At 44.4% G+C, this 23995-nt stretch overlaps 1 protein-coding gene across 1 annotated transcript in view; it reads left to right on the forward strand.

Moving 5' to 3' along the window:
• The first annotated feature begins 3878 nt into the window (after positions 1 to 3878).
• Positions 3879 to 23995, forward strand: part of LOC126475477 (transmembrane protein 272-like) — a 56990-nt gene continuing 36873 nt past the window's right edge. The window contains exons 1-2 of the mRNA XM_050103370.1: positions 3879 to 4084; positions 4289 to 4463. Coding sequence (XP_049959327.1) covers positions 4040 to 4084; positions 4289 to 4463 — 220 coding nt within the window. The 5' untranslated portion in view covers positions 3879 to 4039. The remainder of the gene's footprint in view (positions 4085 to 4288; positions 4464 to 23995) is intronic.

The raw sequence follows: 23995 nt of genomic DNA on the forward strand, positions 1-23995 counted from the left end.
GTACAATATTTCTTATTAAAATAAACGTTTCTCTTACAGTGGATGGCTCCTATACTTACCGCTACTGTTCTAATAGTAGAATGAACTGTTATGTAGTACAATGTTCATGAAAATTAAGTTACAATATATAGTTATTTTAAATATTCATTTACAGTGTAGTAATAATTGTTTAGTAAATATTTTTTAGCCTTTGGCTAAAGGTGTGGGTATCATCTGCATTTCTCATTTGTAGTGGCAGTCTATTGTACAATTTTATTCTGTAGTATAATGCACTGTCTCGTGTTTTTGACATGTTTCTTCTGTTCTGATGTAAATACTGTCTACATTTGGTTCCCTGGGTATGTATTTTGCTGTTTGTGATGTACAGATTAAGGATTTTTTTCTTATGTACATCGTGTTGTGATAGATGTATTCACACGGAACCGTCATAATTTCTAGCTTTTTGAATAACTCTTTACAGTGTGTCCTGTTACTACTATTTGCTACCATTCGTACAGCTCTTTTCAGTATTTTGAAAACAGTCTGTATATTCCCAGCACTTATTCCCCAAAAATTATCCAATAACTGAGGATTGGACACGTATATCCAAAGTAGACTACTTTTAGACAGGAAATGCTGCACACTAGTGCAAGGATTCACAGGGCATAACACGCTAAGGGTAGTTCTTTGTCAAAATTCTCACATGTCTTGTCCAATTCAATTGACAGTCTACATTTAATATAATACATCATTGTTTACTTTCAATATAGTATCACCGGTTTTTTTATTTAGTTGGAACTTTATATGTATATATGGAGCATTTTGAAGCTGAGGAAATTAATAACATTTAACACTTTTCAAGATTTGCAAGTAAATGAGTAGAATCACCCGAGAACTCGATCAAAATTACCTGAAGGCGTGATTTCAGTAATTTGGTGAATCTACCAGTCAGTCAACCAGTGGAAGCAATGCAGAAAATTCAAACTAATTTAATGACTGGCAGTTGTAAACTTATCACTTTCTTACACAGTTCATCTGAAAATACCTTCTTATACACACACAAAAAAAAGGTTTGCATCACCTCGGTTCTGATATTTCTGCAACCTGTACAGAAATTTGGAATAGAGATCGATGTAAACATAATTTCTGCCCTTTTTATTGCTCATGAAAACCACACATTGCATGTTGTACCAGACCTTCAGAGGTCGTCATTCAGACTGCTGTACACACCAGTACCTCTAATACCCAGTAACACGTATTGCTACATTGATGTATGCCTGTATTCGTCGTGGCATACTAACCACAAGTTCATGAAGGCACTGTTGGTCCAGATTGTCCCACTCCTCAATGGTGATTCAGCATAGATCCCTCAGAGTGGTTGGTGGGTCACGTCGTCCATAAACAGCCAGCCCTTTTCCATCTATCCCAGGCATGTTCGATAGGGTTCACTAGGGGTCACATACAGAGAGCATGCTGGCCACTCAAGTCGAGCGCTGTCGTTATCCTGAAGGAGGGCACTCGAAAGATGTGCACGATGGGGGCGAATTCTTGTCTATGAAGACAAATGTCTCGCCAATTTGCTCCCGATATTGTTGCACTATCGGTCGGAGGATGGCATTCAGGTATCTTACAGTCATTACGGCGCCTTCACTGACCACCAGCGGCGCACGTCGGCCCCAATAATGCCACCCTGAAACAGCAGGGAACCTCCAACTTGCTGCACTCGCTGGGCAGAGTGTCTAAGGCGTTCAGCATGACCGGGTTGCCTCCGAACACGTCTCTGACGATTGTCCGGTTGAAGGCGTAAGCACACTCATCGGTGAAGAGAATGTGATGTCAGTCCTAAGTGGTCCATTCGGCTTGTTGTTGGGACCATCTGTACCGTGCTGAATGGTGTTATGGTTGCAAAGATGGACCTCGCCATGGATATCATGAGTGAAGTTACGCATCATGCAGCCTATTGCACGCTGTTTGAGTGTAACACTACGTCCTGTGGCTGCACAAAAAGCATTATTCAACATGGTGGTGTTGCTGTCAGGGGTCCTCCGAGCCATAATCCACGTGTAATAGTCATCCACTGCAGTAGTAGCCCTCTGCCGGTATGAGCGAGGCATGTCATCGACAGTTCCTGTCTCTCTCTGTATCTCCTCCATGGACACTTCCCTTGTTGAGAGTCCTTCCTGACACAAAGTAACAATGTGGACGCGATCGAACTGCGGTATTGAGGCGTGGTTGAACTACAGACAGCACGAGCCATGTACCTCCTTCCCGGTGACAAACTGGAACTGATCGGCTGTCGGACCCCCTCCGTCTAATAGCTGCTGCTCATGCATGGTTGTTTACATCTTTGGGAGGGTTTAGTGATATCTTTGAACAGTCAAAGTGACAGTGTCTGTGATACAATACTCACAGTGAACTGAACATATATCTTCAGGAGTTCTTGGGTGAAGAAAAATTTTTTTGATGTGTGTTTATATGATTCTGTTGTTACATGTTGGTTTTTCTGATTAAGAAATTGCAGCAATAAAACAGGGCACCAGTTCATAACAGAACCACACAAAATCTTATCCTACCACAACACATTTAAAACAGTTACTTAAATGGAAGTTGTGTTCACACTGCTGTTTTCCTGCTTTTTGTATTTTTTTAGAGTTTTGTCTTTGAGCAATTACTTCAGGATATACAAACCTCTGGAGTGAATCTATCAAAGTAGGTCATCACAAGAGTATTGCTTGTCAAAAAGACATAGGTCACTACCAGTATATCTTGTTGTTTAAACCAAGGAAACAGGTAGTGAAATTGCTTTGAATTGAACGACTGCATAGTAAGGTCACAAACGATTTTGTGCTTCAATACAGGATAGCAATGTGTCACCATCTTTTACATTTGTTGCCATGGAAAAATTGTTTTTTAACATGCTTTGTATACCATACCTTCTCCAGTATACTTGACAGCTGCACAGTATTTAGTTTTCGTGCATCATAATTTTCGCCAGGTGTCAAAATTCCATTTTTCCTCATTTCATGGGAAGAGTATTACTGATTAGTTCTCGTGCATGTGTGTTAATCGTAGCATTGCTTTTATGTAGGATCATATAACACACCCTCTCATATATGGTACTTGATTCCGGCATTGTGCACAATGTACCGTTTTCGTGTTTCATAATTTTTGACACTTGTTAAAATTACATTTGTGCATATTTAACGAGGAAGATATTCAATGATTAGCTCTTTATGCAAATATTTAATGTACAGTTGCCTGTGTTACAGAGTAAATCAGCTTTTCCAAAATATGCAACATGACGTCCATTTTACGCGTCTGGCTGTCTGTTTGACAGCTGTGCAGTGCTGTCACATTGAAGACTCCGGCTAGTGTAGAGTAGGCCAGAGTCCAAGACTGCGATTAGGCTATGATGTGAACCCTCCACCACTGAACGGTGAGGTCGCTTGACCGTGACGGTCCTTTCCGTTTCGCTGAGGAATGGTGTAAGATAAAATTCACTCTACAAACCAAATATCTGTCCTGTGATCGTGTTCTACAATAAAATTAGTGGCGAGCATTCGGTTCTATGGTCCCATAAATGTAAGTAGGAAGAGGTTTCTGATGTTACCAGAGTCCATAGAACGCATTCTATCGATCATATGCGAAAGAAGAGCTGCCCGATTACAGCCTTAAAATTTATTTTTGCAGTGAAAGCTGATGCATAGATCGAATAGCAGCTGCACAAAATAATTATGCACTTTACCCATATGAAAATCCAGTAGCAAGCTTAAATGCAAAATTATTCGCGGTTAAGACACAGTTACAAACAAGCTTCGAAAGAGTCCTTTTGCATCCAAGTGCAACAATCGACGCAATTATTACAGTCGCAGTCAGTGTTTTTCGATCTTCTACTGTTATCGAGGATGCGACTTACGGCGATTCGAATTTGACATTTGACTATGCCTACAGTGATAGGTAGTATGTGAAAGTGAGTTAGAGCATGTGTGTCCGTGATGAAAATACTGTAATTCGAAGAATGTAACAGTGTCTAGAATTGCTATAGGTCTTTGACCAGAACATGGCAGAGTTGGAAACACCCTATGAGAACTTGTATAGGAATCAGGTGTGTTACACTTGCACATTACATGCGCCCTTGTTGAAAAAACAATTGCCAATTCACTCATCAGGAAATTCTAAGAGACGCTGTGCCTACGTTGCTACAACAGTGGAGTCGAGGGAGAAAAGTCTTTCGATATTATGAGTGAGATTGGAGGTAATATGATTCGTAGATATCAGAACAATTTGTTGATTTGTTCCATTGTGGCAGGATTCAGATGGCCAGAGCCCAGCGACATCTTCGCAACCCATTCTTGGTTGTCAGTCCTCAGAGTCGCAGTCAAGCCGCCCTCCGCCGTATCATAGTTTTCCTGGATCAGTTCTCGGCCATGTAACGCCCGAGAACAGTGCGCCACCTTCCTATGAAGAAGCGGTCGATCCAAACGGTAAGTGTTCGATGTACATCAACAAGTTGTTACTTAAATTGATTTTAGTAACTTGTGCATCATAGACATCACTTAATTCTTGTTACATTATGTACGCTATTAAAGTGAGGCCGGAGGTGCCATTAACAGCAACTCAGTGTTTTCTGCGTGCAGAGTGGTCTTCCAACATTAGTAAAACAAAATGTTATAGGTGTGGCAACTTGTTCACAGCTTTGACATTTAATTTTCTATTTTGGCTAAACCCAGGAAGCAGTGTTATTAACCCATTGCATGTAATGTGAATTAACGGAATCTGACACAGATGAAACATTTATCCCTTAATGTAAGTAAAAAAATGTTTCCCAAACACTTCTGAATTATGACACTGTCTTGCTTTTGATAACGTATCTGTAAGGAACAGTAATATTTAGGAAAGTGCGACACTGGCACAGCATCAGTACCACATCATTGCAATTTAATATATGTATAATATTTTGTACTAGAATTATGTAATACAATAGGAGACAGAGAACACAAATTAACTGATTTGTTTGATGCCATTTAAGGTCACAACCAAGGTATTGCCTTCCAAACTAATCAAAACTGTTGGCTATGACATGTCAGACTGCCACCACAAGTTTCATTTTGAAAAACTGATGTAAACAAAAAATAAATATTGTTGTACCATTCTTTCTGTTTGTAAACATATGACTTCACATGCCACCATTTTTTACGGGATATACCAACATCTGTTATCAGACTCTTCAGTTGATCCAATACACAGTCTAATTTGAAATATTGCAGTTATTTTTCACTGAAGTTAATTGTTGCCATTTGGAATGTTTATGTGATGACACGTTTGTGACAGTGTTTTCACAGCACTTACTCATGCACTTTAGGTATGATTAAGCAAAGGTGCCCTAAAACGATACCGATAAAATTTTTTTAAAAAATTATACAATCAGTCTATTCATAAGTAAGCCATAATTAACCTGTTGCCAATGTTTCTGTTGTTATGCATGCTGCCATTAATTAGGAAAGTCGTAATTTGTTTTTCCACTATTAACTTCACTTTGGTGTAAAAATAATTTTGATAAGCAGCGCTCTAGGAGTGATAGTAAGTGTTCATGGAGTTTTAGAACATTTGTCACACTTGAGAAAATATTGGCCTTACATCAAAAGGTGTTATGGGAAATTGTCACCCCATTTCTATACTCCCTGTTGTATCAAAAATATTTCAAAAAAATGTTGTTTTACATATACAAAGCTTCATCACACAGAATATCATTTCACATAACCAATTTGGCTTCCAACAAGGTAAAAACGCAGTAGATGCGATAAATAAGTTTATTGAAAAAATTACTTCATCACTAGGTATGAAAGCTAAGGTCGCAGGAATATTCTGTGATCTTACAAAAACATTTTACTCTGTAGACCATTCCATGATGCTTTTCAAACTCAGCAGGTATGGAATAAGGGATATTGCTTTGAAATGGTTTGAGTCATATCTCTTGGAAAGGAAACTAAGGGTAGTAGTCACATCAAATGGAGCAGATTACATCTCAGAGTGGAAAACTGTCACACATGGTGTTTCCTCGAGGCTCAATCCATGGATCAATTTTATTCCTGTTCTATGTAAATGACTTGCCTCTCAATATAAATACTCATTTAACCTTGTTTGCAGATGATACTTCTGCCCTCTCTTGAAAATGAAAATTCTGACAATATAGCACAGAGTGTCGTGACTACGTTAAGTAACTAGGAAACATGGTTCAGTCTGAATGGCTTAAGGCTAAAAATTTCAAAAATCTCCATCATGAGTTTTAAAACCAAACAGTCAGAAATTGAAGAAATCTGTACCACTCACAACAATAAAAAATGGAAGAACTTGACTCAGTAAGGTTCCTGAGAATTAACTTAGACAGAACTATGAGTTGGCATACTCATATAGAATATCTAGCAAATAAATTAAACAGCCTTGCATTTACAGTGGAAATTTTAGCCTGTGCCACCAATATGGACACCAGGAAAATAGCATACTACAGCTGTTTTGAATCTGTTGTTTGATATGGCATAATTTTTGGGGGAACTCGGGAAATGTTTCACGAATTTTAAAGTGGCAAAAAGAATCATTCGCAACATGTGCACTGCACAGCCAAGGGCATCATGTCAACCATTATTTAATGACCTAAGAATATTAACTGTCCTCTCTTTATACATCTTTGAGGAGGTTCTTTTCCTATGCAGCAGAGCTGATCTATTTAAAAAAAAAATTTTTTTTTATCACTCTTACAACGCAAGACATAAAGAAAACTTTATGCTCACCTCACATCACTTAAAACTGCATGCTCAGACTCCTCAGGATATAGCCATGAAAATTTACAACACAATAAAAGGGTGTGACATAATGAATATAAAGATAAATGTTTTAAAAAGGAAGTTACATGATTTTCTAATTGATCGATGCTACTACTCTGTGGAAGATTTCATGAAGGACGAAGTTATACTTTGAGCTGGATCCCTCAGATGGAATAAAATGTATTATAGTTACAGTAAATATAAATACTGTAAGTTTGACAAATTTTGAATAAGTAAATTCTTCACAAAGTATTATTGTAAGTGTGACAAAATTTAAAATGAGCAAATTGTAACCTTGACATGTCTCCTGTACATCAGACATATGTTCTGGAATTGTGTAAGTTATGAGATGAATAAAACACATTTCACATCTCTACCAAGTTTACATCTCATACACAGAAAAGACTGGTGGGTGCATTGCCAGAGAAAGACACACATAGGCCAGTGGGGAAGCTATTGAGTGGAGATTTCCTGAACAGTGGAGATGGGAGTTATCCTGTGCCACTCTCTGCCAATGCACCCACCAGGCTCCCCCCCCCCCCCTCTCTCCCCCCAAGCTGCTCCTTTCCTTTTCTGCTCTCCACCACCCCTCACCCTACACCACAGCCTACCGACGGTGTGCCTGACAGCTTTATCCTGCCGCCTTTTGCACCTTGGATGCTGTGCCTGTCAGCACTCTTCTCTCACGCCAACTGCACCCTAGTATCCCTCCCCTTCCCCTACCTCACTCCCGATTCCTACTTTAGTCCAATGCAATGGTTGCAGCTTGGCCAATGTGGCTGGAGGTATTGGTCATGTGTGCATGAATTTTCCCTCTCTCTCTCTCTCTCTCTCTCTCTCTCTCTCTCTGTGTGTGTGTGTGTGTGTGTGTGTGTGTGTGTGTGTGTGTGTGTGTAACAGTATTTTTGTTGTGCCTGACTGCCTCTTAGTGTCATCTTTACTTTACTGTCTGTCTTTTTCATAACTGTTGTTTGTACAATTTTTTTCCTAACAAGTACTCTCTGTCTTTAAAAATACAGCCAAAGTTCATGATTTTTGTATCTTATTCAGGTCATCTTACCTTAATTATTTATTCCTTCAAAGGAAACAGCCACATACACTCAGTGAACAATAAAATGAAAACAATTTGCGGTTTTTTGTCATGTCTATGGCCATTGTGCATGAAGGTACTAGTATTTACCATCATGCAGATTTCTGTTTGTTGACATTGAACAGATTTGGAGAAATGGAAAGTAAACCTCAAATGTTTGAGTTGTAGTTTCAGTGGCATACTCTACAGCAGTTTCAGGATTTTCAATATAATCCAGATCTCACTTTTGCTTTATGTACTGGACTTCTCTGTACTAAATGTGCAGTGCCTTGTTCCTGAAAAGTAACGAGCTCAGATGATCTGAGAGAATATAGGGAGGAAAAACTGCAAGATGTCACTGTGTTTTTCAGTACTGTTAAAGTATGAGGACTCCTACACTGTATGTTACCAGTTTACAGGATCCATGTGATATTGTTAGGTGATTTGGCATGTTTCTCGCAAATTCATTAGTAACTATCTGTATTTGGCACACTTTGCTGTGGTAGAGTCTGATTAAGTGGAAAAGAAAGACAAGAGAAAGCACACATTTCTAATATGAATGGGAATTGGATGTGTCATAATCTGATCACCTGATGTGGAACAATATTTTGCAAGTAACATCTCTAGTTGTCACATCTGCTTGGTCTCTGATGATTACGCCTACATAGTCCAAGTAAGCACCTACCACAGTCTTTGTTCCTTGAATGGTAACACCTGTCAGCCTGTGCAGTAGCTGTCTCAGGAAAGGTTCCAGCGATATAACAAACATGAGTATGCATAAGGGGCTTCCTTGGGTAAGACCCCTTTTTATTTCAATTTGTTTTGTCAGTTGACAGTTAACGGAGATTTGTGCAGTAATACCCATTGTCATGTTCTTGATGATGTCAATAGTTTTTGGCAGGAAGCCCATTCAGCGCATTATGATTAATTTGATCAAATGCCTTATGGAAGTCTATGAAAAGCAGTCCACATTTTATGTTACTTGCCTGCGTTAGCGTAATGACATCGTGATACAAAGCCGCAGTTTGTATAATCATCGTTCTAAAAGCACAAGTCTGCTGTTGGCCTATGATGTCAGCGGTGCATGGTGTAAAGCACTTATTAATTACTTGAACTATAATTTTGTAATCGGAATTTAAAAGCAAAGTTGGGCATAGGTTTATTGCCACCTCTGTTCTTTGGGATCAACACAATTTTGCATTGTTTGAACTCTGCAGGCACTGGTTTTCCATGTAAGACTTCATTGACAGTTTTGGTGAACTTTTCTTCTATTAGGGTCTAAAATAGTTTATAGAATTCAATGGGCAGTCTGTCAGGTCCTGGAGATTTACTAGCGGGGGAGCTGTGCGTAATTTCCAGTACATCTTCCTTGGTGATGTCCAAAGAAATGTTCTCATTATCATCTTGTGATTTTTGTGGAAGATATGTACCAAAGAGCTCATCGTATTCTTCTTCGTTTTCCCTGACACATACATACGTTCATAGTACACTGAGATCTCTTTAATTATTTCCTTCTGGGTGGTGATTATGATACCATCATCGATTTCAAGTTCATCCCTGAAACTACTACTTCTGTTTTTTGCGTGTCTGACAAGGTGGTACAATGCAGCAGTCTCATCTTCAGTGACTGACTTTGCTTTGGATTTTATCGTAAGTCCCTCCAGTTCATTACTTTTCAGACTTATTAACTTTGCTTGTATTTGCTTGATGTCTCTTAATCTAGTAGGAATGACATCTGTCTGATCGTAGAGGTCCCTTAGCACGCTGTAGTACCCCCCTGCGGGTCCGGGGTAAGAATAGGCCCGAGGTATTCCTGCCTGTCGTAAGAGGTGACTAAAAGGAGTTTCAACCGTTTCGGCCTTCCATGTGATGGTCCCCCTTGGGGTTTGACCTCCATTTTTCAAAATTCTACAGAAGTACGAGCCTTTTGGGGAAGGACACCTTACGTGGTGTACCACTGGTCCTAAGTGCACTGAGACCTTGGCACTCAGCATTGTACCGGCGTTGTAACCACACTCACAATTCCTCAAGTTGGGCCTAAACGCCTGATGGGTTGTACCAGTTACGCCCATAGTGCGTCCCCATCTGCACCAGCGATCATGATGGACTTTCCATGGCACCAGAAATCCAGCACGGTAGCCAGCCCGTTGTGGTGGGGTCGTCATGTACCCTCTAGGTTGTAGCCCCCTGACAACACAGGGATCGTACTGCCAATACCTGAGCTGCACCCTCCCCACGTCGGCCAAGGAGTAGATGCCTGTCTCCTTGGGGCATCAGGACTCCCGGCAACGGTCATCCTGCCAGGTGGCCCTTGCTGAGGCTGGGTGGCGCCCGTGGGGAGAGCCCCTGGTCGGAGTGGGTGGTATCGGGGCGGACGTTTCGCAGATGAAACGTCAACACGTATCAGGTCGCTCTGCGGCCGAGTCTTTCAAAAGAAAAGGTACCGTTTCTAGTTCTGGTTCTCCTGCCCTTTCCCCCTTGGCCACTCCCTGGGAGGAGGGACAGGCCCGCCGGCTTGGGGCGAAGTACTTTCCCCGCTGTTTGGTCTGTTCTCGAACCGATGGGGGGACGTTCGCCACCTCCAAGCCCATGTTCTTTGTTCAGCACATTGAGGACATCTTCGGGGAAATCGAGGCTCTCAGCAAGATGCGTTCAGGGTCCATTCTTATCAAGACCACCTCCGTCACACAGTTGGCGGCGCTCCAGGCGTGCGACCGCCTAGGGGACATCCCAGTGTCCATTGTCCTGCATCTGGCACTAAATAGGACGCAGGGGGTTATTTTTCATCGTGACCTTCTGCTACAATCTGATGAGGAGCTCAGGGCCAACCTGGAGTGCCGAGGCATGCATTTCGTCCGGCGAGTCCAGCGCGGCCCCAAAGACTGTCGCATCGACACCGGGGCCTTTATCCTCGCCTTCGAGGGGGACGTTCTCCCACAGAAGGTAAAGGTGATGTGCTACCGGTGCGACGTGCGACCTTACGTCCCGCCTCCTATGCACTGTTTTCGGTGTTTGCGCTTTGGGCACATGTCGTCACGGTGTGAGGCTGAGCCCCTTTGTGGCGATTGTGGACGTCCTCTTCGTGAGGAACATACATGCACCCCACCACCTCGGTGCATTAATTGTCCTGGCATCCACTCGCCTAGATCCTCAGACTGTCCCGCATATCAGAAGAAGAAGAAGATACAAGAACTCAAAACTTTGGATCGTCTCTCTTATTCTGAGGCCAGGAAGAAGTATGACCACCTCCATCCCGTGCCGTTGACCACTTCGTTTGCCTCAGTTGTATCCACTCCTTCCGCGGTATCGTCACACCTATCCTGTCCCCCCTCCGCCTCCTCCGCCCATCAGGGGGCTCTGCCTCCGCCTCCCAAATCCCTCCCTTCCAAATCCTCCTCCCCCCGTGGCCCCCACCCCCTCTGCCCCAGGGGCCACCCTTCCTCCTCCTTCTTTCCCCCCGCCACCTGAGAAGCGATCCTCTTCTCAGGCGTCCATCGGGTAAACGTTCCGGAACCCAGCTTCCAAGGTCCGGCGTTCCAAAACGGACCCCGCGCGTGAGGACCTTCTTCGGGTCCAGCCCACCATCCCTGTGCCTCCTCGGCCTTCCAAGAAGGCCTCCAAGAAGAAGTCTCTATCCCCCTCTCCACCCCGGCGCGTTTCGTCTTACGCTCCATCCGTCAGTCGCTGCTCCCGGCCGTCCTCAGTTTCGCCGGGGCGCTCTGCTGCCAGGCGCTCAGCTGGCCTCTCGTCGGCAAATGATGCTGCCCCTCCTCCACACCCAGGGACAGCGGCCGCAGTTGGCGACGACTCGATGGAACCGGATCCGCCTCCCATCGGTTGTAGCGTTGTTCCCTCGCAACCTGGCCCTCCGCGGCCGTCGAGGTGACCAGCTCTTCCCCCGTCTCGTTCCCCCAACTTTTTGACTAGCGATGGCCTTGTTACATTGGAACATAAGAGGTATTCGATCTAATCGGGAGGAATTACAACTGCTCTTCCGCCTGCACTGTCCGCTTGTCCTTGGTCTCCAGGAAACCAAGTTGCGCCCGACTGACCGTATTGCCTTTACCCACTATACCTCGGAGCGGTATGACCTCACCCCTGTGGACGGTATCTCAGCTCATGGTGGGGTCATGTTGCTCGTTCGGGACGATGTCTATTACCATCCCATCCCATTGACCACCCCACTCCAAGCAATAGCTGTCCGTATTACTCTTTCTGCTTTTACTTTTTCAGTTTGTACCATCTACACTCCACCGTCATCTGCTGTTAGTCGGGCTGACATGATGCACCTGATCGTTCAGCTTCCCCCACCGTTTTTATTGTTTGGCGACTTCAATGCCCATCATCCCCTTTGGGGCTCTCCTGCATCCTGTCAAAGAGGCTCACTCTTGGCGGACGTCTTCAACCATCTCAATCTTGTCTGCCTCAATACCGGCGCCCCGACTTTCCTCTCGGACTCTACTCATACCTACTCCCACTTGGACCTCTCGATCTGTTCTACCACTCTTGCCCGTCGGTTCGAGTGGTATGTCCTTTCTGACACCTATTCGAGCGACCACTCCCCCTGTGTCGTTCGTCTCCTGCACCACACCCCATCCCCACGTCCTTCGCGCTGGAACATACCGAAAGCTGACTGGGGACTTTACTCCTCCCTGGCGACCTTTCCGGACCACGATTTTCTCAGTTGTGACAGTCAGGTCGAATACCTCACGGCTGTTATCATCAATGCTGCCGAACGTTCCATTCCTCGTACTACCTCTTCTTCACGTCGCGTTTCCGTCCCCTGGTGGAACGAGGCTTGTAGGGGCGCTATCCGTGCTCGACGACGTGCTTTACGCACCTTCCGCCGCCATCCTACGTTGGCGAATTGTATTGAATACAAACGACTCCGAGCACAATGCCGTAGAGTCATCAAAGACAGCAAAAAAGCTTGTTGGGCCTCTTTCACCAGCTCCTTTAACAGTTTTACTCCCTCTTCCATCGTTTGGGGTGGCCTGCGCCGGCTGTCGGGCATTAAGGCCCATTACTCGGTACCTGGCCTGACCTCAGGTAATGAGGTCCTTGTTGATCCTGTGGCCGTCTCCAACGCCTTTGGCCGCTTTTTCGCGGAGGTTTCAAGCTCCGCCCATTACCACCCTGCCTTCCTTCCCAGGAAAGAGGCAGAAGAGGCTCGGCAACCTTCCTTCCACTCGCTGAATCTGGAAACTTATAATGCCCCCTTTACTATGCGGGAACTCGAACGTGCGCTTGCACTGTCCCGGTCCTCTGCTCCGGGGCAAGATGCCATTCACGTTCAGATGCTGGCACACCTTTCTCCGGCGGGCAAAAGCTTCCTTCTTCGTACCTACAATCGCGTCTGGACCGAAGGTCAGGTCCCCGTGCGTTGGCGTGACGCCGTCGTTGTTCCTATACCCAAACCTGGGAAGGATAGACACCTTCCTTCTAGTTACCGCCCCATTTCTCTTACAAGCTGTGTCTGTAAGGTGATGGAGCGCATGGTTAATGCTCGGTTAGTCTGGATTCTTGAATCTCGACGGCTACTTACTAATGTCCAATGCGGCTTTCGTCGCCGCCGCTCCGCTGTTGACCACCTTGTGATCTTGTCGACATTCATCATGAACAACTTTTTGCGCAGGCGCCAAACGGTAGCCGTGTTCTTCGACTTGGAGAAGGCGTATGATACCTGTTGGAGAGGAGGTATCCTCCGCACTATGCACAGGTGGGGCCTACGCGGTCGCCTGCCCCTTTTTATTGATTCCTTTTTAACGGATCGAAAGTTTAGGGTACGTGTGGGTTCCGTATTGTCCGACGTCTTCCTCCAGGAGAACGGAGTGCCTCAGGGCTCCGTCTTGAGCATAGCCCTTTTTGCCATCGCGATCAATCCAATTGTGGATTGTATTCCACCTAATGTCTCAGGCTCTCACTTTGTCGATGACTTTGCGATCTACTGCAGTGCCCAGAGAACGTGCCTCCTGGAGCGTTGTCAAGACAGCCTCTACTCATGGAGCGTGGCAAATGGCTTCTGGTTCTCTGAAGAGAAGACAGTTTGTATCAACTTTTGGCCATATAAAGCGTTCCTTCCGCCATCCTTACATCTCGGTCCCGTTGTTCTCCCATTCGTGGAAACAACTAAGTTTCTAGGGCTCACATTGGACAGGAAACTGTGTTGGTCTCCACATGTCTCTTATTTGGTGGCCCGTTGTACACGTTCCCTTAATGTCCTCAGAGTTCTTAGCGGTTCATCTTGGGGAGCGGATCGCACTGTCCTGCTTCGCTTGTATTGGTCTATTGTCCGATCGAAGCTGGATTATGGGAGCTTCGTCTACTCGTCCGCTCGGCCATCCCTCTTACGCCGGCTCAACTCTATCCACCATCGGGGGATACGTCTTGCGACCGGAGCCTTCTACACTAGTCCTGTCGAGAGTCTTTATGCTGAAGCTGCCGAATTACCATTGACCTACCGGCGCGACGTACTGCTGTGTCGGTATGCCTGCCAGCTGTTGTCTATGCCCGACCATCCCTCTTACCAGTCCTTCTTCGCCGATTCTCTCGACCGTCAGTACGGGTTGTATGTGTCTGCCCTGTTGCCCCCCGGAGTCCGCTTCCGTCGCCTGCTTCGACAATTGGATTTTGCCCTCCCTGCCACCTTCAGAGAGGGTGAGAGCCTGACACCACCTTGGCTCCAGGCTCCGGTTCATATTTATCTCGACCTCAGCTCACTCCCGAAGGAGGGTACTCCGGCTGCAGTGTATTGCTCACGGTTTGTCGAACTTCGTGCTCGACTTGCCGGTCACACCTTTATTTACACCGATGGCTCCAAAACTGATGATGGTGTCAGCTGTGCCTTTGTCGTCGGGGCCGCCACCTTTAAATACCGGCTCCTCGACCAATGTTCGAGCTTTACGGCCGAGCTTTTTGCTCTCCATCAGGCCGTTCAGTATGCCCGCCGCCACCGCCATTCATCGTATGTACTCTGCTCTGACTCACTCAGTGCTCTTCAGAGCCTTGGAGCTCCCTATCCGGTCCATCCCTTGATTCAATGGATACAGCAGTCCCTTCATTCTTTTGCTGATAATGGTTCTCCTGTCAGCTTTCAGTGGGTTCCCGGACATGTAGGAGTGCCTGGGAACGAGACTGCGTATGCTGCAGCCAAGGCTGCAGTCTTCCTGCCTCGGCCAGCCTCCCATTGTGTCCCGTCATCTGACGTTCGTGGGGATGTATGTAAGAGGCTTGTGTCGTTGTGGTGGGATGCTTGGTCATCCCTCCAAGGAAACAAGCTCCGGGCAGTAAAACCGCTCCCAACTGCTTGGACAACCTCCTCCCGACCATCTCGGCGAGAGGAGGTCCTTCTGACTAGGTTGCGGATTAGGCATTGCCGATTTAGCCACCGCTACCTGCTCTCCGGTGACCCAGCCCCGCAGTGCCCTTGTGGTCAGGCGTTAACAGTGCGCCATGTTTTATTGTCATGTCCCCGTTTTAGTCACTTTCGTGTTGTCCTGTCCCTGCCATCTACTTTACCAGATGTTTTAGCTGATGACGCTCGAGCAGCTGCTCGTATTCTGCGTTTTATAACTTTGACTGGTTTGTCCAAAGACATCTAACCTTTTTACTTCTTTTACCTTCATCTGTGTCAGGTCCTTCTGGTGTCCCCCCATCCCCTTGAGTTTTACTAGATTCCATGTGCTCTAACAACAGTGACTGGGCGCTAATGACCTCAGTAGTTGAGCTCCCTTAAACCCCACCAAAAAAAAAAAAAAAAAAAAAAGGGCGCTGTAGTAGAATTTCTTCCAGCATATGGACAGCCAAAGATGGGAGAGGCGATGTGGGAGGAACAAGCTGCATTTTCATAATGCAGTACTGCCATTACACAGGTGTTACTGGTTTGGCATCAGCACAACAGTTACTGTGTAACAGCTACGATACACATGGGTACTGTGTTGTTAGCCAATTTGGAAGTGGCCAGACACAAGACACTCGTGGCCCCAAGCTGACAAAACTAAACAGGCTACAGCCAGTCCAGAATTTGGGAGCCCTCATTCAGGACATTGTGAACAAATAGTACATTTCCACCTTGTTGCCTAGTGAACAAAAAATCAGTTTATTTTCGAACCAAGTATGTGAGTGATTTCAGGAGTCTAGCATGTTAACATGTTACTCTCAACAGGTTAGAAGCATCAGAAGTAAAAGTAATTTTGTACTTATTCTTGAGCGTTAAAAGACAATTACTCTTCATGATACATGTAAATAACATGGTGGAAAATATCAAATGCATTATGAGGCCATTTATATGTAAAATCACGACACCACAAAAACATAGTGAGATTCTGAAAGATATACAGGGAATAGATGCTTTGTGCAGGACTTTCAGTTGGCCCTCAAATGTTGTTGTTGTTGTGGTCTTCAGTCCTGAGACTGGTTTGATGCAGCTCTCCATGCTACCCTATCCTGTGCAAGCTTCTTCATCTCCCAGTACTTACTGCAACCCACATCCTTCTGAATCTGCTTAGTGTATTCATCTCTTCGTCTCCCTCTGTGATTTTTACCCTCCACGCTGCCCTCCAATGCTAAATTTGTGATCCCTTGATGCCTCAGAACATGTCCTACTAGCCAGTCCCTTCTTTTTGTCAAGTTGTGCCACATACTCCTCTTCTCCCCAATTCTATTCAATACTTCATCATTAGTTATGTGATCTACCCATCTAATCTTCAGCATTCTTCTGTAGCACCACATTTCAAAAGCTTCTATTCTCTTCTTGTCCAAACTATTTATTGTCCACGATTCACTTCCATACATGGCTACACTCCATACAAATACTTTCAGAAACGACTTCCTGACACTTAAATCTATACTCGATGTTAACAAATTTCTCTTCTTCAGAAACGCTTTCCTTGCCATTGCCAGTCTACATTTTATATCTTCTCTACTTTGACCATCATCAGTTATTTTGCTCCCCAAATAGCAAAACTCCTTTACTACTTTATAAGTGTCTCATTTCCTAATCTAATTCCCTCAGCATCACCCGACTTAATTCGACTGCATTCCTTTATCTTCGTTTTGCTTATGTTGATGTTCATCTTATATCCTCCTTTCAAGACACTATTCATTCCGTTCAACTGCTCTTCTAAGTCCTTTGCTGTCTCTGACAGAATTACAATGTCATCGGCGAACCTCAAAGTTTTTATTTCTTCTCCATGGATTTTAATACCTACTCCGAATTTTTCTTTTGTTTCCTTTACTGCTTGCTCAATATACAGATTGAATAACTTCGGGGAGAGGCTACAACTCTGTCTCACTCCCTTCCCAACCACAGCTTCCCTTTCATGCCCCTCGACTCTTACAACTGCCATCTGGTTTCTGTACAAATTGTAAATAGCCTTTCGCTCCCTGTATTTTACCCCTGCCACCTTCAGAATTTGAAAGAGAGTATTCCAGTCAACATTGTCAAAAGCTTTCTCTAAGTCTACAAATGCTAGAAACATAGGTTTACCTTTTCTTAATCTTTCTTCTAAGATAAATCGTAAGGTCAGTATTGCCTCACGTGTTCCAATATTTCTACGGAATCCAAACTGATCTTCCCCGAGGTCGGCTTCTACCAGTTTTTCCATTCGTCTGTAAAGAATTTGCGTTAGTATTTTGCAGCTGTGACTTATTAAACTGGTAGTTCGGTAATTTTCACATCTGTCAACACCAGCTATCTTTGGGATTGGAGTTATTATATTCTTCTTGAGGTCTGAGGGAATTTCACCTGTCTCATACATCTTACTCACCAGATGGTAGAGTTTTGTGAGGACTGGCTCTCCCAAGGCCATCAGTAGTTCTAATGGAATGTTGTCTACTCCCCGGGGCCTTGTTTCGACTCAGGTCTTTCAGTGCTCTGTCAAACTCTTCACGCAGTATCGTATCTCCCATTTTATCTTCATCTACATCTTCATAATAAATTAATGTAATGTATTTTGCAGTATAGATTTGTTTATTTGTACCAGAAGCACACAGCAACTTGAGCACCAGAAATAGTTTCTCAGTGAAATGAACATAAAGATCGTCCACATCTATTAGAAGAAATGTCACTTAAACATAACATTTCTGCGAGTTTGCAAGAGAATCTGTCTGTTACAGTTGGTCGCACTGCAGTAGGCAAGGTTGGAGTATGTTGCTGTCACAGTCAGTGGTTGCCCTGTTGTCAGGACTGTGATATGCTGTACCGTGAGGTCGGTTTTGCATTGATTAGGAGTTGCAGACGGTGGTCTTATAAAGGTTACCCGGTGTATGTGTAGTTGGCCAGACTAACGTGGCTCGTGGATGCAAGCTAGTGACAGCCATGACCGGTGATCGTGGTGCCCTCCTTACCACAGTGGATGTCACAGTGAAATGGAGCTGCATCAGCTGCAGGTGTCCGACAAGTGGCAGCCAGCAGGACTATGCTGTGTGGCATCTGGCTGGATCATTAGGAACAACTGTATGCTGTAGAATCATTAGAAGCAATATCATGCATGACATATCTAAGAATATGTATCCTTATCAGCCTAAAGCGGTATGACCCAGTAAAACTGGTTGTATAAGTGCTGTATCACATATTATCAAGTAGGGAAACTCTCCCCTAAAACAAGAAACAGTTATGACACAATAATTAGTTAATATCTTCATTGGTAAACATGTAACTTTGAGGTTTAAAAGTTAGCCCATGTGCAAGTTGTGCAGTTATTGAATGACAGAACACTAAACAAAATACACAGAGTCCAAAGTACTAAAAGTCCTTGCCCGGTAACATGTTGTGATACTTTCTCTGTAGGAGGCTTTGCAGATTGCAGCTAACACTTCTGAACATAGACTACCACAACCACTAAGGAACTGTCAGGAGAATGTAAAGAGTACTGGTGGCAGTGGCACTGTGAAGCTTCCTGGAGGCATTTGCTCAGATACCTGTCATGGTTGGCAGCTCTGAGCTGGTCTCGAACACTCTTAATAGGGCCAACTTCAGAATACCCAATGCATCTTACAGAAGACACCACAGTAAGAAATTGTCATCATCAATTTTCAGCTGTATTAGCAAGTCTTTGTCTCGCCATATCCTGCAATCCATTGCTTCATTCTTAATGTTGCCGTATGTGCTGACTTCCATTACATCATCCAGGATCCCTTCCTCTGTTGCCTCCTTTTCCCTTCCACATACCTCTCTAAGACTGTTTAATAAGTATCTCTTTCCTTCTAAATGTATGTCCAATCTAGTTTTTCTTTCTTTTGTTACACTCGGTAATTGTCTTTGCTCTCTCTATATTCTCAGTATCCCTTCATTTTTCACTCTATTCATCCAGCTTATTCTTACCATACATTGCCATGTCCATATGGCACCTCCTGCTTTTCTCTGTCTTTCTTCCTTAGTGTCCACATTTCAGCACCAAACAGGACAACATTCCATACAGACCATTTTACGAGGGATGTTCAATAAGCAATGTGACACATATTTTCTCAGTCAGTTTCAGTTGAAAAACTGCGGAATTTGTTGTGGGACATTGTGGATTATTCCCACTTCAGTCGCCAGCCGGAGTGGCCGTGCGGTTCTAGGTGCTACAGTCTGGAGCCGAGCGCCCGCTGCGGTCGCAGGTTCGAATCCTGCCTCGAGCATGGATGTGTGTGATGTCCTTAGGTTAGTTAGGTTTAATTAGTTCTAAGTTCTAGGCGACTGATGACCTCAGAAGTTAAGTCGCATAGTGCTCAGAGCCAATTGAACCCACTTCAGTCGCTATAGTTTTGTGAAGGTCCAGTAGGTGGCCGCACTATACATACCCTTCAAAATAGCACCCGTAACAGAGGTTCAGTCCAAGTAGAGACTTTCATTAAGTTTCTTTTGGTAAAAAAAACAGAGCATCGCCGGTACTTGTAGGCACAAGGAGAATGACTGCAGTGACCTAGCGGTGAACAAGAGCACGGAGATTTGTTGTGTGAGGTGACTGTCAACAACACAACAAGGACGTGCAAACATGTCCAATCTCCTGTGTGCTGGCTAGCCATACACAGCAATGTCTCCTGCACTGACAGTCATCCACCACCTGGGGTACTCAAAGGTGTGTGCCCACTGGTTTCCTCGCTACCTAACAGAAGATCATAAAGAGCAACAAAGGACCATCTGTGTGGAATTGCTTGCACATTAAGAGGCTGATTGTGATGATGTTTTGTCAAACATTGTCACAGGGAATAAAACATGGGTTCATCATTTTGAACCAGAAATGAAACAGAAATCCATGCAGTGGCACCATGCCACCTCTCCTCTGAAGAAAAAGTTCAAAGCTGCACCCTTAGCCAGTAAACTCAGGGCTGCAGTCTTCTGGGATGCTGAAGGTGTTACTCTGTTTTCCATCAAGGTGCAACTACCAGCTCTGAAATGTATTTGCTACCCTCAGGAAATTGAAGAAATGGCTTCAGTGTGTTGATCACCACAGAAATGCAAACTAACTTCTTCTTCTTCTCTATGGCAGTGCAAGATCGCACACAAGTTTGTGCACCTGAGAGGGGCTCACAAAACTTGTTGTTACTGGAAAATTGTATAAATTGGAACTGATGTGTAAGCTTGCAAACTTTGTTCATGCCACATGCTGGTTGTAAGTGGAACAAGAAATGGGAAGGTGTGTGTGTGTGTGTGTGTGTGTGTGTGTGTGTGTGTGTGTGTGTGTGTGTGTGTGTGTGAGAGAGAGAGAGAGAGAGAGAGAGAGAGAGAGAGAGAGAGAGAGAGAGAGAGAGATAAATTAATTATATCTTGTAATCAAGTCAGGTCTAAAATTAGTGCTTTGTTCACACAAGTAGCTTCAAACAGAAATGACATATTTGTACAATAAATCAACAGTAATGGTGATTTACTAAATGAAACACTCTGTAACATTTCTTTGAGTCAAGCAACTTAACAGTTAGATTCTACACATATGTAGGCAATCTCTCCCCTTCCCTCTGTTCCTCTTTCAGAGGCATGGTAGCCTTCCAGCAATTCTGCAACTGTAACCTGGCTTCATCTTTCTTCCCCGAAGTGTAAAACCTCATAGTGGTGGCGCAAACAGCTGTCGATGACCTAGCACCATATCCTGATGTTATTCTTCCTGCTAACTGTAATTCTACCTTTCTGGTCAAGAATACTGTAAGTGAAATAGGGTTTCTGTCAGCTTTTCAACATGTCTGCTCCATATGATCCTGCCCCCAGGTGTCACATGGAATCTAAAATTTCCTCAAAACATTATCCATTCCAAAACCTGTCACCCAAATAAATCTCTTCACTTACTCAGACAATCACCCAGTATGCCCACCTTATCTACATCTAAATCCATACTCTGCAAATCACTGCGAACTGGGTGATTGAGGGTACGTATGCGCCATGGTCACTATGGTTTTATCCTGTTCCATTCGCATATGCAGCATGGGAAGAGTGATTTGACTGCCTCTGTGTGTGCCGTAATTCGTCTAGTCTTGTTCTCAAGACCCCTGTGTGAGCAATACATAGGGGATGGGAGAGGTTTGTAGTGTATTCCTAGTGTTACGGTCTAAAGTAAAGTGCCGGCACACCAGTCGGGAATGATAGAGAAGAGATGGCTGTGAGAAGATGTCGGCCAATTGCACGTTGATTGATCCCTCTCCAGGACGACAACACGACAGTGGCCCCTATGTGCCGATTTTCTTTGTTTGGAACCTCTGATGTTTTTTAATTAGTTTCCACTCTCTCTATTTCTGAGCTCGTGTCCAGTCATTCAGTCCGCCCATACTTCTGCTTTCCATTCCTGGAGTTGGCGGTGGAGTTCTCTGGTTAGTCTATTCATTTCTCTTCTGTGCTTTGTGTTATGAGTTTGAAGCTATATGTATCGTGCTCTGATTTTTTTTAAGAACTTGAGATCCTGGATTACGAGTGGAAGTGTGTAGAAATTGGAGTCTTGAAACGTCACCTTCATAGATGCACATCTGTGGGTGGATTTTATTTGTCTGTCAATGATCCTATGGCTTCTTAGATTCGTTCGTGATTACTGAGGTCTATGTTTGGGCAGATGTTGTCGTTAAGCCACCTTTAGATTTGCTCCCAGCCGTGCTTGTGGTGTGGTGCAGTCGTGGTGGCTTGATTGATTTGCTGATATATCCAGCTATTGGGAGATGATTGGAAGTTAATTTGCTAAGTGTTCTTAGGTGGAGGTCTGGGTCCAGATTTTTTTGTATGAAAATGTCTAGTTCATCTGGGGTTGGTGCTGGTGATTGAATGTGATATATGTTATATTTTCTGGGGCCATGATTACTACATTCAGGTTACCTTCCAGGTCATGTAGGTGATTTCCTCGAGCATTGTTTCGAAGTGAGTCACATGCTGCGTTTTTTGCATTAAGGTCCCTGCTGAGTAACATACGTTCACGGTTGTTGAAAATTTGTAAGAGGTCATTTTCATTTGACCGCGCTTGGGCTGAGGTATGCCGCTACCAGGGTGACTTTGCCTTGCACCATCACTGTGCTGACTTTTGTGGCCATGTAGCTTCGGGATTGTGCATGATGTGGGACCATAGGAAGATGGCCGATCCTCCTGCCTGTTAAATGGCACAGTCCATGCTGTAGCATATCCTGTTTCATAAGTTGAACATCTCAGTGAGGTGTAGGCTAGTTTCTGCCATGAATAGTACATCTGTTTTTAGGTTTTCCACAAATGCATTGATGGTGTCCTTTTTGTTCTTCAGCCCTGCAGTGTTGAAGTTGTAAAATCAGAGGTTTGTTCTTCTTGTGGGCGTAATTTCCAAGAGGTGCCAAAGAAATTCATCTCTCCCCTGATGATTGACATGACTTGGGACATGAGGTCTGGGGCAGTTGTGAAGTTGTAAACAGTTTAGGTGACAGTGGAGATGATGATGGTTCACTGTAAGTGCTCCTATATGGTTTTGATTTGATTGAAGATGTTGATTATGGTTGGCAGCCTGCTGTTTTGTTGGTTGGTATTCATCGGTTGTTGTGATTGGTTTCTGGAGGTGGTGGCATTGTTTTGTCTGGTGTCGGCCCAGGTTTGTCTTCCTATTCAAAGTGCTTTTGCTGGTGTGGGCATTATGGTCCTCTTCATTCCTGGTTGGGCTGTTCGGGCTGTTAGTGCTGTCGTATGGGGCTTTTATGTGTGCTTTGCCCTGATGGCCTTCTGAAACTCTCGGCACCCCCTAAATGATGTTGGGTGGCTGTCCTGGTTGCAGTTAACACAGTGTGGGAGGGAGGGGGGGGGGGGCATTTATTGGATGCTTGCCGTCCCTTGCTCTGTGGTCACCTCCACATCACACACACCTGGCTGGCATTTTGCAGTAGTTTGCAGTGTGGAAAAATCCCAAGCATTTCTTGTACTGTGGTCAAACGTCTTGGTGTTTATACGACTCAAGTCACCTTGTTGTCAATTTATATCTGACAAGGTAGGTAGCCTCATTTTCTAGTTTCTTTGGTAGAGTGATATAGAATACAACCATGTCAGTGTAGGTCCTTTGTTTAGGAGTTCCTAGTTTTGTACTGGTGTATGCCTCGAGGGTGGAAGTTCAGCAGTCTGAGGTCTTCCTATACTTCATTCTCTGTCGCTGCTTCAGGTAGGCCATTTATGACCACCTTTGGGTGACGCTCATTCTGTGGTTGATTTATGAAGTTATGTTGTGGTGTCTGAAGGAGTCCAGGGTGGTTTCGAAGTGGTACTTTATAGTTTTTTCCTTGTGGATTGCCTTGATTGGGCCATCCAAATGCTTTTTTAATGTGGCATTTAATGTCAGGTAGGGTCCTGGATATTGTATTGTGATCAGTGGGATGCTCGTTGTTGTTTATGGGGGTTTGGTTGATGTGTTAGGTTGGTATGTTACCTCAGCTGTGCTGGTTGCAAAGATCTGTTATGCAGCTCTGGCAAGTGGTTCAAATCAGTTTACTCTGCAGTCCTGAACTGGTTGTTTGGTGCACTGTCATCACTAGAATTTTTTCTCTTGCTGGTTTTCCTTGGCGGGAGAGTTTGAAATTCACCTTCCTCACCGTCCTGTTTAATTTATTCATCTCCACTTGTTTCTGCTTTGGATGAGTGGTAGGACTGAGTGTACTTGTTGTCGTTACTGTCGTCAGTCTAGGTGTGTTTCATCTTTTAGTTTTGATTTCAGCCATCTTGGCA

This window comes from Schistocerca serialis, chromosome 4, assembly GCF_023864345.2.
Source record: "Schistocerca serialis cubense isolate TAMUIC-IGC-003099 chromosome 4, iqSchSeri2.2, whole genome shotgun sequence".
Lineage (NCBI taxonomy): Eukaryota > Metazoa > Arthropoda > Insecta > Orthoptera > Acrididae > Schistocerca > Schistocerca serialis.